The sequence below is a fragment of the Peromyscus californicus genome, unplaced genomic scaffold, assembly GCF_007827085.1.
Source record: "Peromyscus californicus insignis strain IS unplaced genomic scaffold, ASM782708v3 Scaffold_19__1_contigs__length_69161282, whole genome shotgun sequence".
Classification (NCBI taxonomy): domain Eukaryota; kingdom Metazoa; phylum Chordata; class Mammalia; order Rodentia; family Cricetidae; genus Peromyscus; species Peromyscus californicus.
Window position 1 is genome coordinate 57,366,243 of NW_026294491.1, and position 23,161 is coordinate 57,389,403.

Below are 23,161 nucleotides of genomic sequence, written 5' to 3' on the forward strand. Positions count from 1 at the left end.
CTTTAAACCTCTCAGTTTCTTGAAAGTAACTAGACAGAGCCGAGAGCAGATACCAGATTTACAATGTTTGTTAACTAAATCCTTTGCCTGTTCATTCTTATATACAATATATATGAGGGTGCCCAGAAATTGGTTAGAAAGAAGTATTCTTCATCCACAGACAGGAAACAAAGGTGCTTGTTCAGTCACCATGGAAATAAAAGCCTCTAAGCGGCTCAAAAGAAGCATTTGTGGTGATCTCTAGGCCTGGGAGACTTTTATGTGACCTAGGAAACTGTTTTTCAGTTGCATCCAGTGTTAATTAATAAAAATCCTAGGACTGGAAAGATGACTGTGTGATTAAGAGCACAAAATAGTCTCAAAAGAAGACCTGCGTTTGCAGAAGACCCACATGATATGGCTCACAACCACCTGTAACTCTAGTTCCAGGACATATTGTGCCTCTGTTCACCACAAACACACATGCACACACATAATGAATTTTTTACTTAATTTACATTTAAATTCATAGAAGGAGTCTGGCAAGAAGGCTCAGTGGTTGAAGTGCCTGATGCTCAAGCAAGAGAACCAGAGTTCCAATCAGGTCCTCAGAACCTACTTAAATGGTAGGTGGTCATGGCAACTCATCTACGATCTGGCATTGGAAGGTAGAGACTGGCTCCCTAGGATGACATGTCTCATTGGTGAGCTCTGGGCTTCATTAAGAGATCCTACCTCAAAAGAATGAGATTGGAGAACTATCAAAGAGAAATCCTGACATCATCTGTAAGCCTGAACATACATCAGCACCTATATGTGCATGCACCTGTAAATACGCATGCACTCATAAGAGAAAAATGACACAAAAGCCTATATGAATGGATGATGAGCATATTATCACCACTATTTTTAAAAGTATTCATTCAAATGTTTAATATCATCTTGTAATTCTATAAATCAGCACATAAATCCATTTAAAGGGACTGTGGATAAGTTATTCAAGCATGTGCATTGATATTAAAGCTGCAGGTGACAGGCTCTGCTCTTGACAACTTAAGACAACTGAGCATTCAGGGAGAAAATGTCATGTGGATACAGCAATGTGTCTACAACTTACAGGGAAATAGAATAGATAATGAATATTTTATTTTGCCCAGAATAGCAACAAATTCAGTCTTTGCTCAAGTGTAAACAGGGACCATATATTTCCTTGGAGTTGCTAATAAGAAAAAAACAAACAAACAAACAAAACACTGCTTCAAAGAATAGAGTACGTACATTTAGTATCAATAATCTATATGAAATCCACTTGAACCATAGGTGGAAATAAAAACAACTATTCTTTTTCTTTCTTTTAACATTAGGTCATGGAACTAAAGGAGTATTTGAGCTTCTGTCTGGATGGCGGAGAACCAAAGAGAATTTACCCTTCAAAGACAGGGTGGCAGACGCCTATTCGGATGTGATGGTCACCTACACCATGACCAGCTCCCTGTACTTCATCACGTTTGGTATGGGGGCCAGCCCCTTCACAAACATAGAGGCAGTGAAGATCTTCTGTCAGAATATGTGTGTCTCTATTCTATTGAACTACTTCTACATTTTCTCTTTCTTTGGCTCTTGCCTGGTCTTTGCTGGACAACTAGAGCAAAATCGATACCACAGCATCTTTTGCTGTAAGATCCCTTCTGCAGAATACTTGGACCGCAAACCTGTGTGGTTCCAGACAGTAATGAGTGATGGGCACCAACAGACATCCCATCATGAGACAAACCCTTACCAGCACCATTTCATTCAGCACTTCCTCCGAGAACATTACAATGAATGGATTACCAATATCTATGTGAAGCCATTTGTGGTCATCCTGTATCTCATTTATGCCTCCTTCTCCTTCATGGGGTGCTTGCAGATCAGTGATGGAGCTAGCATCATCAACCTACTAGCCAGTGACTCCCCAAGTGTTTCCTATGCCATGGTTCAGCAAAAATATTTCAGCAACTATAGTCCCGTAATAGGATTCTATGTCTATGAACCCCTTGAATACTGGAACAGCAGTGTCCAGGAGGATCTGCAGAGGCTCTGTAGTGGGTTCACTGCAGTGTCCTGGGTGGAGCAGTACTATCAGTTTCTGAAAGTCAGCAACATCAGTGCCAATAACAAGACTGACTTCATCAGTGTCCTACAAAGCTCGTTTTTAAAAAAGCCAGAATTCCAACATTTTCGGAATGATATCATTTTCTCTAAGGCGGGGGATGAAAACAACATCATTGCTTCTCGCTTGTATCTGGTGGCCAGGACTAGCAGAGACAAGCAGAAAGAAGTCATAGAAGTTCTGGACAAGTTGAGGCCCCTGTCTCTCTCAAAGAGCATCCGGTTCATCGTGTTTAACCCTTCCTTTGTTTTCACAGACCATTACAGTTTGTCAGTCACTGTGCCTGTTCTGATCGCAGGCTTTGGGGTTCTCCTGGTGTTAATCTTGACTTTCATCCTAGTGATCCATCCTCTGGGAAACTTCTGGCTCATTCTTAGCGTCACCTCAATTGAGCTGGGCGTTCTGGGCTTAATGACCTTGTGGAATGTCGACATGGATTGCATTTCTATCTTGTGCCTTATCTACACTTTAAATTTTGCCATTGACCACTGTGCACCACTGCTTTACACGTTTGTATTAGCAACTGAGCACACCAGAACACAATGTATAAAACGCTCCCTGCAAGAGCATGGGACAGCCATTTTGCAAAACATTACTTCTTTTCTTATTGGGTTGGTCCCCCTCCTATTTGTGCCTTCAAACCTGACCTTCACACTGTTCAAATGCTTGCTGCTGACCGGGGGTTGCACGCTTCTGCACTGTTTTGTTATCTTACCTGTGTTTCTAACCTTTTTTCCTCCTTCCAAAAAGCACCACAAGAAAAAGAAACGTGCCAAACGAAAGGAGAGAGAGGAAATCGAATGCATAGAAATCCAAGAGAACCCTGATCATGTCACCACAGTTTGAGGGTGGAGACTTTTCCTTTTCCAGTGTTGCACAACGATACAGGGCAAGTCAAGCTCAGACCTCAGCTGCTTGGGCTGGCCAGGGGTAACAAGGCAAGTCAGATCAAGAGTGTATTCTTCATGACATGTCCAAGGGTCTGCTTCCTGTGGGGGAGGGGGGAGAGGGACTGAAAGGAGGGAAAGTTCTTTGCAACCTTATTCTCCATGAGAGAAGAATTTCCAGATACTGATCTTAGAGCTTTTCCAAGGAATGGATGGATCATACGTTAAGACAGAAGGCTGAAAGAGCTAAGGATTCAAAAGCAATGCTTAGAAGAAATGGAGAAGAGAGGTGGTGGTCTCCAGATAGGGGGAAAGACATAGGAAATGTCTAAATTGCCATGTCACTTTTCATGTTTGTTTTTTGAACAGGTCAGTCAAAGGAAACCTATGCACATGGGAAGTACATATTTAATCCTGTCTAAACCAAAGGACCACCCAATCCATTTTGTGTGTACATATAAGTATATAGACACTTATACTTGTCTTTAGCGTACATTGGTGTTTGGGTGAAGAAAGGTGTCCATTTGCAGATAAGGCTGGCCTTTCTCTAGAAAGTCAAATCAGCTTTAGCCAAATATATAAGCTCACTAGGGGAGATGCAAAATATATAAATGGCCACTTAAAATCAACTCAACTGTCTAGACAGCAAGAGTGTTTTCAACTGTGTGATTAAAAAAAATAAACAGAAATTTGAATCCATTAAATTCTACATGTCATGTTGTTGGTCATTGAGATTCTAACTTTGGGACGACTTCACAAAAACATTAAAAGGTATTTGAGTTAGTGAGCATGTGGACAGATGTTTAAAACTTAAAATAGTTGAGATGGCTTATCATTAGCCTTTAACATTTCTGTGTATTTGGAAGGCCAGCATGGCTGCTCTTGGATATCTCACCCACCTGCAAATGAGCACTTTAAGCATATTGTCCTTGTATACATATGTAAGGGTACACAGTATATGTGTGAGAGAGAAAGGAAGAATGAGATAATATTCCACAGTTACACGTTCTTATTTTAGATGATGAAAGTACACGGCTGTGGCAGACAGCAATTAACACAGGAAAAAGAAAGTGCACAGGAAACTCAGAGAGTAAAATGGGCCAATGCTATTCATCATCCCAACATCAAACAGTCCTTAGTCTAAGAAAAACTTGTCAACTCTATAGACTCTACTATGTTCCTTGGAATAAATTTGGAGCATTAACCCGGGCCACGATCACTATGGCTGCAGCATCATTTTGTACTTTCTTGCAGTTATCATTGTCTTGTTAACTAGAAAGTAAGCTCCTACAGGAAGCATAGCTCTCTGCAGGGGCCATACTAACCATGTGTAATTGCTGCTGCATTCTTTATATTTAAAAAAAATGTACTGAGGTAATGTTTCCATTGAGTTAGTGTTTAAATCTGTGCCCTAGGCAGGTACTCAGCCTGCTGGGTACTTACATGGACTAAGGCTGTTATTCATGTTGGAGAAAGTTACTAGAAAATTCCTTTTCCCTGCCGTGTAGGGACCTAAGGAGCAATTTATTTCCAGGTAGAATAAAACAAAAGCTCAACGATGACGCAGTCTGCTAACAAGTTCTTCCTCCCAAAGAAAGCTGATATTTCCCACCCACGTGGGTTGTATAATTTAACTGCATTGGTAATATTAATACCCTTAAAAGGCAAACCATTACTAGAACTCTTAGAAAATCCCATTCCTTTTACAGTGTTTGGAAATGATGTTGATAGATTCATGAAGCAAGAGCTCTGCTTTGATAAGCCATGCAGATTTTAAAATGGACATCTGTTAAATAAAATTTCAGTTGATGGAATGGCATTTGTTCTATTCTACCTTAAGACCACTGTGTTTCAATGTCTCCCTGACTGTGAGTGCAATAACTATAGAATTAAGTAGGGAACATAACTGCCTATAGCCACATTTGATGTTTTCTCTGTATCTGTAAAATCATGTCACAGTTAAGGCCAGCCTTTCATCTCATGAACTTCTGCACAAAGGAAAACTGGCTTTCAAATAGTTGACCTCCAGGCCATGATCTTATATTTGAAGTTGAATTTTCTGAGCAGTCTTTGGAGTTGGAGAACAGAATTCCTCTTTCGCAGTTCCTCAACATTTATGAAGATTGCTATCATTCGCATCTGTTTGTAAAGACGGCCACTAAGACACTGAGGATCCATGTCACTCCATTTCTGGCTGTATTCAGTGGTACTCCATTCTTTCACCTATTTTGTATTTAATATTAACTTATTTGAGTTTTATAATTACGTTAAATCATTTCAGAAGCAAAGACAAACAAACAAAATGATTGCCAAGCTAATTGGCCTTGCCAATTGCCAGATTTATGGGAGTACAGCCACATATTCTGCCAAACCAATAATTTTAATCTCTCCCAATGCACTTGAATGGGAAAAGACTTGTTCATGTGTTAGATAATGTCTTCAAGGATCAAATGTGTAGTATAAATAGGAATTTCTCATTGTCCAACTGGCTAGAGAGGTAGCATTTTAGAAGAGATGTTATCTTCTCCAGAACACCGTGATTTTCTCTAAGGAATTGTAGCAATAATTAACTGAAATGAAACTCCATGTTCTGGAAGAGTAATAGAATACCCAAAATGCCTTGACTTGGTCTTTGGAAGTAGTTTGAGCCCAGAAAAATCTCACCAAGCGTCATCCAAACCTTCCAACCTCACTGTGAAGCAGATATTTCCAAAAATTCCTTTACTGTGTATCAAGTTGCACCCTAAAATATGAGATTATGATTTGGAGGTAACCCTCCATTCTCAACAATTTCTGGTAGCTTGTATACTCCCCTCTCTAGTTTTTAAAGTTTATGCTCATTTTGTCCATTTGTGAAATATTGATGGTATTCAAGTTAGGAATTTAACTACTATCAAACAGTGGACCATTCAAACACTAGAAGTAATCAGTGGAAAATCTTTTAGATTTGTGGAATATTTTACTTTACTGCAATGCATTTTTCCTTAAAATGGGAGATTTTTAAAAACTTGTGAACCCCACAGGTTTTCTTGTTTAAATTGGACTGTGTCCCCATCAGAATGTCATTTATGTTCTACTTTCCTCAAAGAGAAACTCACCTAAATTATCAGACAAGATTTATCTAAATGTTCCATGGGTTAACTTACATCATGTGTAAGTCTGTTGAAAGAATGTGTCCTTATGCATTGTCCTGTGAGTTCTTGCGGTGATCACAAACCTCTTTGAAGGCTGTGCATGAATAGTCTTTCTCCCAGTTGACTTCCATTTAATTTCCACAGAAATAATTCACGTTTTATCTTATGTTGTGAAAGGAAGAATTGTGATACACAAAGCTCCTATGATGCTATAATAGCCATTCTTGTACGTTGAACTTGAGTGTAAGAGCTATGTCCATTCTGTAATTATTCATTGCACTTTACCATAACAAGCCAATCCTTCTAGACTAGAGCTGGGGATTAACTATTGCCATTCAGAATGTGTGTGTATTTTTATACATTGACTGTAAATATTGTCGTTACAGTCAGATATTTTTATAACCAAATAGTTATAAATGCATGGCACAATGCATGCATGGTTACTAATAGTATGTAGATTATTAAAGACAATGTTTTCAGGGTTATTACACGTTTTATTAAAATTTTCATATCCCCTATCATAAATGTCTCATAGGATTTTGGTCACAAAGGCCTAAAGTCCACAGAAAACTTCATACTAAGGGAAGCAATCAGAAAATTGCCTTCTCATAGTGTCAACAGCAGCTGCCTGCACTAAGATGGCCATGGCTCTGGTCTCTTGGGTAAAGGACCAGGCAGAGTCTGCATTAGCTAGTGATTAAACATACTTACATGCCCTGGGTTTGCTAAGGTCAGAGTCAACCAGAAGCTATCACACCTTAAGAATGGACTTGTGATGTTGTCTCCTGGGACTGGAGAATTCTGTGAGTTACTCTTCCCAGAGGGAAGTCTATGTTCAACCAGTTTTGTTGCTGTTTTCACAGTGTTCTGATAATGCTTTCAAAGGTGACCCTGAAAGTTTTCATTTATTTCAAGGGAATTACAAGATCACTTTCATTCTCTTAAAAAAAAAAAAGACAAAATTCTTGCTCTTCCTGTTTACAAAACAAAAACAAACAAACAAAAAACAGCAACAAACAGTTATGGCAAATTTTTACGGCATCAAATCAAAACATCTACAGCTCAGTTAGTATGCCCTTGAAATCTCCCCATCTCAAATGTAAACAAAACTCTGCATCATCTCTGTAGCAGGCACTTATGCCAGCCTTATTCCATCGGCAATGATCTGCAGATACACTGCACATACAATAATTACATTTTCTTTTATAGCTTTTCTTTAGAAATGACTGCAGCGACAGTGACAAAAATCAAAGGCATTTTCATGACATTCAGCACACAGGTGCTGCATGTGAACGTACTCACACTTCCATTTCTGTATCCGATGACCCATGTTCATCTATGTCGTGTTGTAGACAGGAAAGCAAGAGGTACTGCTCTGGGTTTCAAATGTTTTGGAATTCAGGTCGATGACATTTGGATGAAATTGGAAGACACTGAAAGACAGACAAGGCTACCTCTAAGAAATCGAGAGAGTGTGTGGGTGTAATAGGAAGCGTGACATCACTGAAGTCCTTACATACTAGACTTTATAGGTTAGAAAATAGCACAGAGGGTCAGATGGTGCCTCAAAACTAGAGCGTCTTAACTGCTAGCAAACCTAGCTATGTGCAACTATATCCCACTTGAAGATCGCGCTCTTGTCTGGAAGATTCAGACACTGAGCCTGATTCTGGATTTCTAAGCATGACCAGATATGTAGACCCTTTTGTGAATGAGAGCAAGAAGCTGAAGGACTCTGGGGAGAGACTTCAAATTAACACCCGGGAAAGCATTCATTTTCCGGATACTGTAATACATATAATGATCTTGACCATTTTCTATGTATTTAATGAGGGCCTCCTCTATATTGTTGATAAAGAAGTCATTTGCTTTTCTTGTGAAATGGAAAACAATTCAAAGAAAGACTATATGGAACCAGTATTGCAGAGTGTGTGGCTAATGTATTGAACACATCTTAGCTCTTCTGCATCCTTAGGTTGTCAAGATAATAGGAGCTTAGGCTACACAAGGAGCCTTTGCCAGATAGGTATTTTTAATTCAACAAAATATTTATAAATAAGATCATTGATAATTTTGCACTTTTATAAACTGTTGGAATCCAGTCCCTACTATTTCACCCAGCTGAATTTTCCCTAAAAAAGCTGGCATAGGTCAAACTACTTTTGAAAATTCTAAAAATCAAAAGGAAAGTTGAGAACATGAAAGTAGGAATGATTCACAAGCTCTTGGTGATTCTTGCTCCATTTCTTGGGTTCCTGTTCATCCAAGCAGGAGCTGGTATTAGTCATTCGTAATTGTGTTCCACTTTGCTGTGTGGCTCATGGCATGCCTGATATGGTTTCCTTCCCCTTTGTTTTTACAGTTACTAAAGCGACTCCATTATCTCCAGGGCTCTCTCAAACCAGTGGAAAAATAAGAGTTTTAAATTTTTGGAAGATTTCATTGAAGAGTTTCCTGGAAAGTATTAGGAGTGACCACCATGGGTAAAAGATAAGTGGAGCTTATTACAAATGTGTCACTTTCCAGTCCTGAATAGATTTAGTCCGGATTCTTGGTAAAGATTGTCCACAGCACACTGTGAGAAACATTACATTATCTAAATGTGAGAAGGGAGTAGAATCTCCCAGTGGAAACTGAAATCACTTCCACCATCAGAGCTGGTAGATTGCAAGTACTAACAGCCACAGTGAGAGACCTTGAAAAAGAAAAGAAGAAGCTTCTGTGGTCTTACAAGTCTGGTACAATCTAAAACATCTGTGTCTATATAGATTCAGGATATCCCAGCATCTTCTCTCCTCTGACATAAAAGTCCGTTATTGAAATATCCGACCTTCCGCTCATCTGTGTGAATATTGCAAGGTATCTGCAGAGCTTATGCAACAAGCTTATCTTATGTTCCCATTAATTATGCATCTCCTTTCAGCAATAGACTTCCTTGCTCTTAAGTAGGAAATCTGTCACTGTTTGAAAAGGGCAGAGATCTCACTAAGCTACCTCACAGGGATACTTAAAGATAAAATGGCGTACAGCCTTTGACTAAATGGTAATATAATACATTTATTGCCCTTTTACTTTGTAAACTTGTACCAAGCTAGCTGCAAAATGAACACCCATGTGTGCAGCTTTACCTGTTCCTACCATTTACTGTATGCATTCACCAATATGACATCACTTGGGGAAGCTGTTCAGTTATCTCTTCACAGACATCCTGGAGAATGAAAATTAATTCAGAAAGAGTATTACTTTAGAAAGAGTATTGCCTAGGATTAACTTTGAGACAGCGGCCTGTCAGCAAGATGCGTCACCAAATGCTCTGTGACTAACTTCAAAGAGCAGCCCATGTGCTCTTCCTTTCAGTGGACAGGAAAAATCAATCCATGTCTTTAATAATGCTAAGCAAATATGAAACAATAAAGATATATTTACATCCTAAGATCTTTTCCCCCAGTAGGAAACTACTGTTCTCACCTATCAGTTAGGATTCTGAAACACTGGCTGATGAAATCAGTGAGGAGAAAATTTCTAGGAAGGACCACCTCACCCTCAGACTTAAAAAAAAACCACAGGCGTGAAAGTAGAAACTGAGTGTTTTATTTCTTTTCCTTTCCCAAAAGAAATATCCACTGGTTCACAATCCTGGCTCAGTAAGACGCTAGTCTCTACAACAAAATGAAGAATGAAAACACACATGGAATTGTAAGGCTCCAGCATCTTACCAATACAAACCACATGGCAAAATACCACTGCCAGTCAGCTTTGGCCATGAGAGTGAATTTTTAATACAATATTCTTTTTACATATAGGTTCTTTGCATTCTTTTTGTAAAAAAAAATAAATAAGCCTTATATACCACTCCCAAGTTCCAACGAATGGATTAAAGACACCTGTTCCAGAGTTCTGCACACAGGGCTCCACCCCTAAAGCTACCTTATTTACAGAAACTTGAAGGAAACAAATTTGATACCAAAAAGTGTGACTTAATTTGTAGTTCAGTGTCAATATCTTCTCCAAAATAGTGGATTGCTCAAATACACATCTTAGATCTTACTAAGATGACTTTAGAAAGTCATTCCAGTGTTTTCAATTTGCCCAAATTTTGTCAATGTTCAAAATTTATATGTATTTCCATTCTAGGCAAGCAAAATAAAATAATTTAAAAGTGAGGTTTTTGTAACTGTCATAGGAATAAGTAAATGAGATTCTCTCTGGATTTTCACCTATAAATGTACATTCAATAACTGAATGAATCTCACACCTCGATAAATAGAAACTGTATTCTAAATATTCATTTCATTATTATTTTCAAATTTTGGATGTCTTGACTTCACAGTGTGACATAGCATAAGCCATGCATTTTAAATGCTTCATTATATATAGATATATGTATGGTTTTATTTTTGCTGTATTGTTTCGTGATGCTGGGTCTCATTGTGTAGTCCTGACTGGCCTTGGACTCAGAGATCCCCTACCTCTTTCTCCAGAGTACTGGGATTAAAAACATGGGCTACTACATCTAGGCAGGGGTTTAGTCCCTATTGGAGATTTGTTTTCTTTGTTGTTTTTGCTTGCTTGTTAAATAATTTGAGATGGGGGTCTTTCTATGCAGCCCCAGCTGACCTGGATCTCAGTGTGTATCCTAGTCCTGACCTAGAACTCATAATCCCCATGCCTCCCCATCTTGCCAACCTCCCAGATTCTAGGATTACAGGTGTGCACCATCACTCTTGGATTTTTTCATTCTCTGAATTTTTAAGAATATTTTTATTGGGGTTGGAGGGATGGTTCAGCAGTTAAGAGAACTGATCGCTTTTCCAAACGACGAGGGTTCAATTTCCAGCACCCACATGGCAGTTCATAACTGTCTGTAATTCTAGTTCTACGGGATCTGACACCCTCACAGAAACATATATGCAGGCAAAACACAATACATGCAAAATTAAAATAAAAGAAAAGAGAAATAATATTATTTATTTAAAATAATACTATGATATACATCAGCCAGCCCTACATAGTTAAGATAATTCACCAACCAAAGCAAATTAACACATCTTGGCAGTCTTATAAGACATTTTTATGAAACCCTAAGTCCATAAATATCTCTACAATATGTAAAGTAGGAATCTATTACCAAAAATAGCCTCAATCATTGTACTAATTTAAAATCTGAAGTAATGTGTAGTTGGCACAAATAAATTCTGCCCAAAATTTATTACATTATCTGAGCCAATTCTCTCTGAAATTTATTGCATCATAGTGAATTCCTGCAATGACAAAAGGTCTAAAAAAATGCTTTAATTCATCATTTTTCTCACCACTCGAGAACACCAACAATAACTAAGACAGCGAGCCCCTAGGCAGCATGCAAGCTTAGAAAAGGAGACCTATTACACTCCAGGGCATACAGCTCCACATCTGGATGAAATTACAGGCCTTCAGCAATCGCTCCCAAGTCCTTCAAATCAAGAATTGTGAGGAATACATAGTTAGCCCACATGCACGAGAATCAAGTGCACCAATCACAAAGTCATATTGAAACAAATTAAGAGCACACAGCCCACATCAAAGGCTATCGCTACTAAGCCTTTGTCCTCAATAATGGCATTTTCAGAATTAGAGTCATGTGCCTTGGAATGTCTCATTTTGGGCAACTTTTCACAGTTTTTTAAAAACAAATATGCTCTTGCTACTCCGGGGGAAAAGTTTTTAATTTATTCATTAGCTGTTTCCCATCTGGGATTTAATATTTTTATTTGTAATTAACTTTCTTTTCCTCTTCGGGTAAAATTATTTTTCCATGTAACAACTAAAATGCTTTTCCTTTGGTTAAGAATAAGCATGTCTTGCATGAAGTGAAGTCAGAATTTAGCAAAATATAAGATAGATATGTGAGCATGCTTGCAAGCACACAATTCAGAGAAAGTTTGCTCATTGATACTTTATGTGCTTCAGGCAGAAATTCCCCTCATAGTTTAGTCTTAGAAGCTGCCACAACATGGGGCATTCCTCTTAGAGAACATTCAGTAATTATATATTCAATGATAAAAGTTTTTTTTTTTAAAAAAAAGAACCCTGCAGCTTCTCACTTGTGATCTATGTGAAAAGTGAATTTTTTAGCCAACTCAACCTGTGAAGAACTATACCTAGAATATATTTTTATTTCTTGTTTTCTTGGAATATTCTCTCTTATATCCAGTTATACATGAATGAGGAACAATTTTATTTTGGTTCACATAGCCATTGCTGATACGCTGAAATGCTGCCTCCTAGAACTTTACCCAATGTGATAGTTAAATATAATTTTTAAAAATCATATTGGTACAAAAATTAAAACAAATGAAAAAGTCCTTAAATATTTGAAAAGAAAGATTTGGTTTGGTGTCTTCTTGTTAGTTTATTTTGGCATTTTTGGGGGGAAAAAGATTAGAAGAGATCAGAAAAATTTTGACGTATCTAAATCTCTGAGGTTTCAAGCTGCTCTTCACTCCTCATGGCCTGGATTTTATTTATGTCCTCTCTCAATGACTTGGATCTTGTTCATTTACTCAGCAATTATTAGGGGTACCTGCACTGACATCTTAAAAAAGGATTCAGAAGAATACCAAGGTTAGATCTCCCAACAGGGTGGCTAGAGGAAATTCCTTTATGTGATATTTAAGGAAACTGGAGAGGGAATCATGAATGTCTACACTAAGAATCTAAATGTGGAACAAGAAGAGGGAGAAAAGGTGTTGGGGGTGAGGACTGGACACATGGTCCAGGCTAAGGCTGTGGCACCACCTCACAGAGTGGGTACAGGTGCAGCAGAATATATTGTGAGGATGCTACAAATGCTAACCAGGACCTAAGAGGGTCATTTGGAATGAGAAGTGCATTCATGAAGAAAAAACTCTTTTCAAAAAAACATTTCCAGGCTTAAAATTATGTTCTTACACAAGTTAAACACAATAGTCTTCATTTCTTTACTTCTGTAGCTATTATCAAAGTCAGGTACTCAAAATTCAGAACTTCACATAAGATTTTATACTAACTTCACTTAGTATGCAGTGGTGCCAAGAGCCAGTTTCTGGCAGGGGCTTGTGCATATGCCAGCCGCTACATGGTCATATCATATGCATCATGCGGCCCTCCAAGGGCAGCGCAGAAATATGGACCCTGATAGACTGGGTCCCACAGCCTCCAGGAAAGGCAACTCAAGCATTCCACTCAAGTTAATCATACAACAGAGTCCGGATTATTATCCTACTCTACAGATTGTTTCAAGAAAGAGCCCATTGTAACCGGCACTGCTGCTGGGGCACGATGCCTCATCTTTTCAAGTGTGCCTGTGTAACAGTTGCCTGTACAGAGAAGTCAAGATGCAAATGACATGAGAAATAAATGCACAGCTTACCCCTCCACCTGCTCATCCTCTTCTACATGTAAAATTTAAGGTAACGAGTTGGTTGAAATGCTCCACATCATATTTATAATTTTATTACAATTGTTTATTTGTTTGTTTGTTTGTTTTGTATGTAGGAGCACACTCATGTCACCCCATACATGTGGAGGTGAGAGGACAAATTTTAGGAGTAGGTTCTCTCCCTTCATCATGTGCATCCCGAGAACTGAACTCAGGTCATCAGACTTGGCTGCAAGCACCTTTTATCAGCTGAGCCATCTCACCAGCCCTCAATCATTTTTTTTTAAAATCACTTGCATATGATTCACTTTTACTTTTTCTTAAAATCATGGTGAAATATAATATATGTGCATAATTTTTAAGTCTAGAAATAACTCATTTGAATATTAACAAATTCATTTTATAGAGTTGAAGTGTTAGTCATAATAATTGGTATTCCGAATAAAACAGCAACCCCAATTATTTTTTTTGTTGCTGTAATAAAGGAAGTTATGAGGAGGACATGTTAACCTTTGAATCTGAAATAAGAATTTGCCAGTGGTGTCAGTTCGAGTTATAGATAAGGTATAGGGAGGCTATCTTCCAGTAATATTTGAAAAGGTCCTTTGCTCACAGAATTGGGGTAGACACTAAAGCCACCAACCAACTGGCCAGAGGAGATGGATGTCAACAAAGCCACCCCAAGGGATGATTTGAATAATGTCTGAATCTACACAGTCAGTGATTTGCAATGTCTTGTAGTCATCACTATGACCTAGAGAAATCTTTCAAAGTCCTGAGTGCCCTGACTGGATATCAGACAAGGAAGTCAGCAATTTGTAAGTCCCTTAGTGATCCCTTATGCAGCTGAATTTCAAAACTAGTAGCTAGACCACAGGCCAAACATGTCAACCCAATGAACACTTACAAAGTGATTACACTAAGCAGAGAAATCTTAAGGTCCCAAACAAAGAATGATGATACTATATCTATGAACCACCATTTAGGGTGCTGAGGCAGGATGATGGCAAATTTCTCAAAATCATTCTTGATAACATAGCCAGACCCTGTTACAAAAAAAAATTAACACAACAAAATAATGGGGGTATCCATTATTGTAAGTCAGAAATTTAAATCCCAAAGGGCATATCCAAAGGTAAAGAGTTAATTCTAGCAGAGGCAAATCCAGAGACAGTACATTATTTTTACCATTAAAACCGGGAAACTTACAGACGGGGTATCCCACGTGGCAGGAAGCCAACAAAGTCATGGGAGCCAAGGGCAGGCAGTGTCCCTGGATCTACAAACACAGTCCAGCTTCAGTGTTGATCAGAAGAAGAGTGGAAAGTTGGGTATGGGAACCCATGAACATGGGACCGAAGATTTTATATTTAATTCTGGGGACTCGAGAATTCCTTATCAAAATTATTATTACCAGAGCCAAGACGTACTGAATAATATCAATTTAGGCTGACTGGGTGATAAAAGACCTGGACCCAAGGACATAAGTTAGCAGAATATTGTGTCACAGTGGAAAAATGTAATACTATTGGCCAGAAATAAGGATGTGATAGTGAGGAAGTGAAGGAGAAAAAAGGGAGAAAAATGAATGCAATACTGTGAGGGAAAAGCTTCCACCCACAACATAACATAGACATCAAAGGTTTATTTCTGCTGTCCAAAGCACCAGAATATGGTTTCACACAATTAAAAATTAGCCTCTGTACTAATTCAAATTAATAAAGTACCTTCAAATGTCTGTTCAAATCTGTGGTTTTGGTAGGGTATATTACTATAGGATCCAATCATTCATATTTTGCATAATATCCTCACTGTAATATTCTAATTTTATTTTAATAATCATATTTCTGTGATTTGAGCATGCAAGTACCTTTCTATTTACAGCTCTTAAAACAAAATATCAGCCTAAAAATACAAAAACAAAAAAATCAGGAAATAATTTATCTACATAGTGGTTGATCTGATCCTCTAACGTATTTACACTAGGGGAATATGGTTTACATTATCAAAATTCTTTAACTACAATAAATAAAAGATGAGTCAAAAGAGGAAGAAGGAAAATATTAGAAAAATAAGTAAGTATATCTGATCTTTTATAAGACTGATAGACTCTCAGGAACATGATATATTCATATATGCATGTCTTGTAGCTAAGAAATCTGTACCATCTAGATTTGTCTGTAATGTTTACAATTGTAACAATTATGTTAACTTGATAAGCAAATGATTCTTAAAATGTTGTGTTTCAGGGAGGTTAGCATTGCAGGCTTAGCTATAAGATCATTGGCTCTCCTGTGACCTGAGATTTGGTCATGAACCACCTCCTCTGGAAGATTTGTGTAAAGTATATGTCTTATTCCACCATGTAGATATTGTTGTTTGCAACCATCAGCACTGATTAATGCTAGATACGTATATACAAAGTTGTTTTCACAACATATCCCTACACAAAGCAGTTGCATAATTCAATGGATGCCTCTATTTACTGCAACTCTTTTCCTGTCAATACCAGAAATGTTAAACAGTCTTCACTTATAAGTACATGCTTTTCAACACAGCACTTCATCATCCGGGGTCATTCATACACTCCTTGCACGCTCCTCAGAGAGCAAGTGGATAGATGAGGACAGTGTGTGTAGGTGGCAGCTTAAGAACATAAATGCTTTGAGATTTACTGGCACCTTGCCACACAGTGTGGTGGCTGCGGGTTGGTCATCCGCCTACCTTTGTGCTGTACCCCTTGAGTCATAGCTTTTACCAGGTTGCCAAAATTACATAATTGTCCATTAACTCAATTACTTACCAGGCCTTGGACTCCATGAAAAATTTTAAATACCATTTAAAATACCATGTGCCAGGGTCTGAGAGTGAATGCAGAGAGAAGAGTACAAATGCCCAGCAAGGATTGTAGAGGGGTGAGCTACTAAGAGAAGTAACTGTCTGCAGCTAGGAGAAGTGATGCCAGTGACTCACAAGCTTGAGCATGTGCCATGCCGCTTGGCTAACCACTCGGACCTAAATGCTTGACCTCACTATCAGCTCTCAAATTCAGGAAGTCTGGGATAAGGCCTGAAATTTTTTCATGTCTAACAAGCTCCCAGTTGATGCTGAGGTGACTGGCCTGTGGAACCTACATTCACTTTTATGTCATAGATGTAGACGTTTGAAAAGAGCAGTAGTTTAGCAAGGCATGTTGCTGATAAATCTAAAAGACCACATGGCCTACGTGCTCAATGGAAGACATTCCAGGCTGCAGAAAGGAGCCCACCTCACTTGAGACAGTACTTGCCGCATCAAACTGATGATGAGATTCATCTGGGAAGCTGTTAATATCTCTGGGTGTAAGACTAAGGAATCTGTGTAACAAATCTGCCAAGAAGTTTTCTCCTATTAGGAATAAAAATTACATACTTTGAACTAAGGCCTATAGCATGAAAGATGATCATTTCTACAGAAGTTCTAGTATAAAGGGTTTAACTGGAATGTATAAGGTGTCAGATAATGCACAGGACCTGACTTAAACCTGAAATTAGATAACAATGGATACTCTCGATACAGCAGATCCCATGCAATGCTCTCTGTTGCTTATATGAAATGCATACTTAGCAATGTATCTGCTCTTTTAATTTGCTGAATCTGACAACTCTAAGGCCATGGTGTGTGTCAAATGGGCAGGAGGACCAGAAAGAATAAAGAAGAAAGAACACTACTAGGCTAAATAGATCAAGTGTTATTTTTCACATGGTATGGAAGAGACTGAACACACAGTAGCTTCTGTGTAAAGGTCTTTTGATTGCATAAATCTTCCCAAGGTGCTGAAGTATACATAGCAATGTTATATGAAGTTTGCAAAGGTCAAACATTATTGTATCATTTTTTAATAAAAAGAAACCACCTCTCAATTCAGTCCAGCTGACAGCCAATGCTAACCATCATAGACTCCAGGTACACACTCCAGGCTTAAATCATACAATAAATCCCAGAGCATTTGAAAATCTTTCTGCCCCTGCTTAATCAAGAACTGCTACCAGAAACTTAAGTGTCCTCAACGCTGGCAAAGGGCAGCTTCCCCCGAAGCACTCTGGCACCACACCAGAAACATTCCATTTCTCAAATACGTTTGACCATGGAGCATCTTAACACTACCATCCATGCATTTGGCAGACACTGAGTCATGCCTTGTTAGAAAAGCGTGTCCTTGTTGCCAGAGTATTGATAAGTATATATTCGAAAGCTGGGAAAGACGGTATTCTCAGGTCAGGGTGAAAACCAGTTATATCCTAAAGAACACTGATGTTTGTAGATAACCACTTGCAGAATAGACTACTTAAGGGAAAACAACTCATTGGCTTGAGTAATTGGAGAGTCTGGACCTCAACAAAGACAACTCAAATCTGACTTCCCCTTTCATTCCAGTAGAAGTTCAGGATGAGGAAAGTAACTAAATAGAAACCATGTTGGACCAGACCAAAAGGGATGTGAACAAAAGATTACCAAGTAACCAACTATGTGAATGGATATTTTCATATTTCTGAAAAGTGTTATAGTTTCATTATAATATGGTTGGGAAATCTTTGTTTTAACACACTTGGAGCAAGTTATTCCTTTGAGAACTTTAACAAATAGAAAAAGAGAATTGCCTACAAGAGAGAATTGTGTGTGTTGAAGATGGTTGTGACCAGTAAATGAGTACTTTATTTAAGCCTTCTAACAAAAGTGATGTTTTAGTTCTTAGGTCAACAAAAGTCAATGTGGACATACCAAAACAATAAAGAATTGTAAATTTTGTATCAGGTAATATCAGAGCTCCCCTGCAAATGTTCCAGGTAGTATTCTGTTCATTTGCTATTGAGGCATTACAACTAAATACAGCTCTTGGTTGTTTTTAACACTGGGAGGTCACAGCCAAAGTTTAAGAAACAGAAAAACTATTAATTGGAAGAAACTGTTCATCAGTTAGAAATGAAGGAAATCACCTAAGATGAGGGAATAGAAAATGAAACAGGCTCCTGTATCATTCACTGGATCATTCATCAAAAAAATATTTGCTAAGTATCTGGAATGTGCCACAATATCCCAAATTCTATGTGGTAGGCAAAACAATATTCAAATAGTTCAGAGGGCTAAATTAGATCTTAGCAGAAGATACAACAGTAAACCATTTGCTTTAACTAAATGAAACATTTTCCAAAACCACCATATACCTGCTTTTAACCTAACCTAAAACCCACACAAACTTCCGAGTTAATATCTGTTTGCCATAGTAAATAGAAATTACTAGTTTTTTTCTGTTTGTTGGAAGCAAGTATCAACAAGGGCCAGAGGTACTTGAGCAAGATGTTGAGGTTAAAGGCAAGGATACCCTACCAACTAATTAGTGTATTAACAATGCAAAAATGATAAGTCACAAATCCACATGTTTGAAATTAATATGCTTAGCTATATCAGTTAATATGAATACAAACAGTTTCTAAAACTTGCAACTTATCTCAAAAGAAGAAATACTAGCAAATAGAATAGTCCAGAAAGAATTGAAACCCAAATAAGGAGATTGGCAGATAATGCTATTGTGTGATAACAACCTTGCAAAGAATGTGAAATGAAGTCCTCTTCTCATCTGTTGCCACTTCTGATTAGCATGGCAGTAACCAGGGGAGGGTGGCTTAAAGAAACGAAACAAGGTGACGAACCTGTGAAAATAGAACTCATAGAGGAATGGAGAAAATAACCTCCTGGCTTTTTAACCTGGTGTTTGTCTATTTGGCATTCACTACTGGAGGGATTATGAGATCTCTGCAGACAGGGGCTGATGGGTGTCCACAGAAGTGAGGAGTGTAGAGGCACCGAGTGACATGCTTTCTTCTTCATTGAGTTTCACCATGGAGAACATCAACTTTGTGGGTTTTTGGGGGGAGGGGGGCTATGCTTTGCTAAAGAACTGATAGAGATGTACATAAAACTAATTCAAATCTATAATCTTAAGATTTTGTCATAGAAGAAGCAACTAAATTTTGGGAACACAATTTTAATATAATTACCCACTTGGATACACCTCAAGCAAATTGTTTGAACCATCTAGTGGATGTTCAACTCTGTCATTTGTCTGTTTGGATATATTTATAACCTGTACTTCACTAATAGCCCTAGACCTGTGAGGTAACCAACAATATTCTGGGAAATTGGAAATATAAGTTTAGAAAAAAGAGATCAGAAAATAAGGGAAATATTGAGAGATTGGATAGAAGTACTAATAAATAGAGAGTGTTGCAGGAAGGATGAAGAAATCTACAAACACATGGCTATAATCTCTAAATTAGGATAAACAATGATATAAACCATGAAATATTATCAGAAAAGAATGTGTCTTGTCTATTGATTTCCAAGTTAATGTATGTTTTCATGTCCAAAGTGCTCAAAATTGCTCATTTATTTTTAAATTGTGTTATTCTTGACTTTTCTTAATAGATGAGTTTATGCATTTGTATCATATGACTGCACTGAACTTGTATTAAATCATGGTGGGGATAAAGTACTCCAGGGTGTGGTCTCTACCATTAAGTTGCTTGCAATCTATTAGAAGATGCTCATGGAGAAACTGGTCACAAGCAATGAAACTCAAAAGGTGATTCATTTGTATACTTGAGAACTATGAGCCTTGATACTAGATTGTCGTTTTGTAAAGGAAATGAACTTCGGATACCTTGAAGAAGATGTTGGATCTACCCAGCACTCTGCAGACCTTAACTCTGAGTGAAAGACTCATGAAGGAAGAGAGACATCACTCAGTCTGCCCTCCACTTTCTCACTTCCTGTCTCACTTCATTTTGGATTCTCCTAAGTATCAGATAAATACCCCTGAGAGAGGCTCTGCTTCCAGAGTGTCAAGAGTACAGGCATGGGCAACCTCACAATGAATTTGAAAGCTCCCTTGACTGTGAATTCCCTCCCAGTAATATTAGCTTATAGCCAACCATCCTTTAAATATTTCTAGGTAGCTTAAATATTAACAAAAGCCATGATCTCTTTTGGTAGCACAGGGATTGTGTTCACATCCTAGCTTGTCAATAGAAAGAAAAAGAAATACATTTGAATCAGGAAAAAGCTAGCACGCATCCATAATAATAAAACATGGATGATTGCTATCACAAGGAAGTAAAAGATCCCACCCTAAGCCATTTTCTTCTGGAATTTTTGGGATATGCACACAAGCACACAAAGCCAGCCTGGCATCTGCACGAGTAAAATACATCATCCAATGCTTAGAGCATTGCTTTCTTCCCTCTATGAATAATTTATTAGCATTGTACCTGCTGTTTCCAAGTGCACCGTAATGGTTTATTTATTAGTCTTAAAAACAGATGCTCATAACAAGACACAGGTTCTGTAAGATAGGTAACTAGTCCTCTAACGGTTGGAAGAGTTAAGGGGAAAGTGATGGGTTTAAGTCCTCAGGTGTAAGGATAAATAGATGTTTTCTATACAAATGGTACTGGTTTTGTTTTATTCTCTCACAGAGAAATTTCTCTTCTTGTAAGTTTTCTCTCATGTCAACCCTGCCTCATTTTCCTTCACATTTGTCGTTTAATTCTTTCCAGAGGAATTCTGACTCAGACAGAAAATAGAACATAGTCATGTTGTCCATTCAGGATCTCATAGATTTTGTGTCCTATGACTCAGTTAATAGATTCTCTCCAAAATAACAAATGTTATGTTGAGGAAGTAGCATTGAGTTATTTGCTTTTAAATGCAATATTAATTATAATGCAGTTTTCAGCATGTGGAAAGTTCTGTGAATCAATGATTGCAGGTAACAGTGTCTTGGGATATGTGATAACTTTTATTTCTACTGTTTTGTTTCTGCCTTGCTGTCTGCTGAAATTGCTACTTACATTTTTACCTGCTGGAATTTTAAAGGCGAGGTGATCTGAATTCATCTGCTATTTCTGTCATACACATTGTGTGTCCTACATAGGGAGTTGGCTTGTGGGGAGAGGTGAATGTGGCAGGCCACAATCATTTTCTTCTTCCCTCTGCCCCTACATCTAAAATTGGGGGTGCCTGCTACCTAGCCATGTTTCTGCCTGAGAGCCTCTCCTCTCCTATAAACATGATGCTTTCCTCTGGCCTCTCCTTTGTAATCATTCCAGCCAACAGCTTCAAGGGAACATACAGGAGACTAGGTGGGCAATCAATTAAATCTATCTGGAAACGAGCTGACCCTGAAACCCTCCCACTTACAAGCAAAACCAACTGGAATGCATTGAGAACTGTTTTGGATGGATTTGGGTCTGAGACATGTGACTGTGTCCATAAATGTGCCGCCCCCATTCCTCAAGGAACCAATCCTGAATGCACATAACTGCGGGTGGATCAAAAAGCTATTATAAATGAAATAAACTTTAGTGGCTTGTAAAGAATGCTTAATGGCATCTATTAGTGTGTTTAATATCTGTGTGTTCAGCATAGAGCCATCGTCATTGTGTTATTCGCTTTACAGCTTTGTCATTACCGCCTCCCAGGTGAAAGTAAGGAACCGTTAACTCATTCAGCACATTGAACACTAGGAAACACTATGGGTTAAGGTGGTATGAAACTAAGCCAGCCTTGCAAGGCAATACCGAAAAAAAATCAGAATGCAATAAAGAAATGTTGTTGTTACAGGTGACTACTTCACGCTGTCTGGATCCTTGTTTATTAATTGGGTACACAAGCTATTCTTGCATCTTGCCGTGGTCAGGCAGTATGATGCCAACACCATCCAGGACAGAAGTTTTAAAAGGCAAGTTATTTTTAAATGGTATAGTGATCTGGTAGACGGCATCAAAAAAAAAAAAAAAAAAAAACTCTGTATAGTGAATGCCTATCTATTCTTACTATCTAAAGAGAAAAATAAAATAAAATTTCCTTTTTCTGCTGGACCAAGATTATTTTCAAAGGCAGTATAGCACACCAGCACACAGTATCCCTCTGGTACAAAACTGACGAGAGAAAGGAAAATGTGATCCTTCTAGAATCTTCTAAAACAACAGTAACAATAAGTAATGTTTTTAAGGTGGAGTGCCACTGTGTGAGTTATATCTAGGTTTTCTCTAAAAGATAATTTTGCCCAGACCTAAAAGACTCAAAAGTTTCTCTACGCAGCCTCGATCATAAACTTTGCTTCAGCTGTGGCAGCTTGGATTCATTACCACTTAGTGGTAGCACTATTTAAACATGAATATTCCTGATATGAAAAGCTATTATAAATATATACAGATTTATATAAAGGTTGATGACTATAATGCTTTTTTATACTAGAAAAACCATGTGAACAGAAAATCAATCTGATGAATGCTGTTAATCATTTTAACTTTTTTATTAGGTATAAAATGTTCATACAAATATTCTCTCTATAACTTACCAGAATTTATCAGCTTGTATAATTTTTATAAGCAGAAGAGTCTGGTTTTCTAATTAAAGTTTTGTCAAAGAAAATGAATTGTGTGGTTCTTTCTCCAAGGACGCATACTATTAAAGTGTCAAAAGTTATGTCCAGGTCTTCTCATCTCCTGCCTGTGGTTTATAGATGAGACTGTATGCAGCCAACACATCTGGATTGAGGGCTTGTTAA

General features: G+C 38.0%; 1 protein-coding gene across 3 annotated transcripts in view; it reads left to right on the top strand.

Moving 5' to 3' along the window:
* Positions 1-22,216, top strand: part of Ptchd4 (patched domain containing 4) — a 204,011-nt gene extending 181,795 nt beyond the window's left edge. For all 3 annotated transcript variants that reach the window (XM_052745379.1, XM_052745378.1, XM_052745380.1), the window contains one exon: positions 1,344-22,216. In XM_052745379.1, the coding sequence (XP_052601339.1) occupies positions 1,344-2,977 (1,634 nt within the window). In that variant the 3' untranslated portion in view covers positions 2,978-22,216. The remainder of the gene's footprint in view (positions 1-1,343) is intronic.
* The last annotated feature ends 945 nt before the right edge of the window (positions 22,217-23,161 follow it).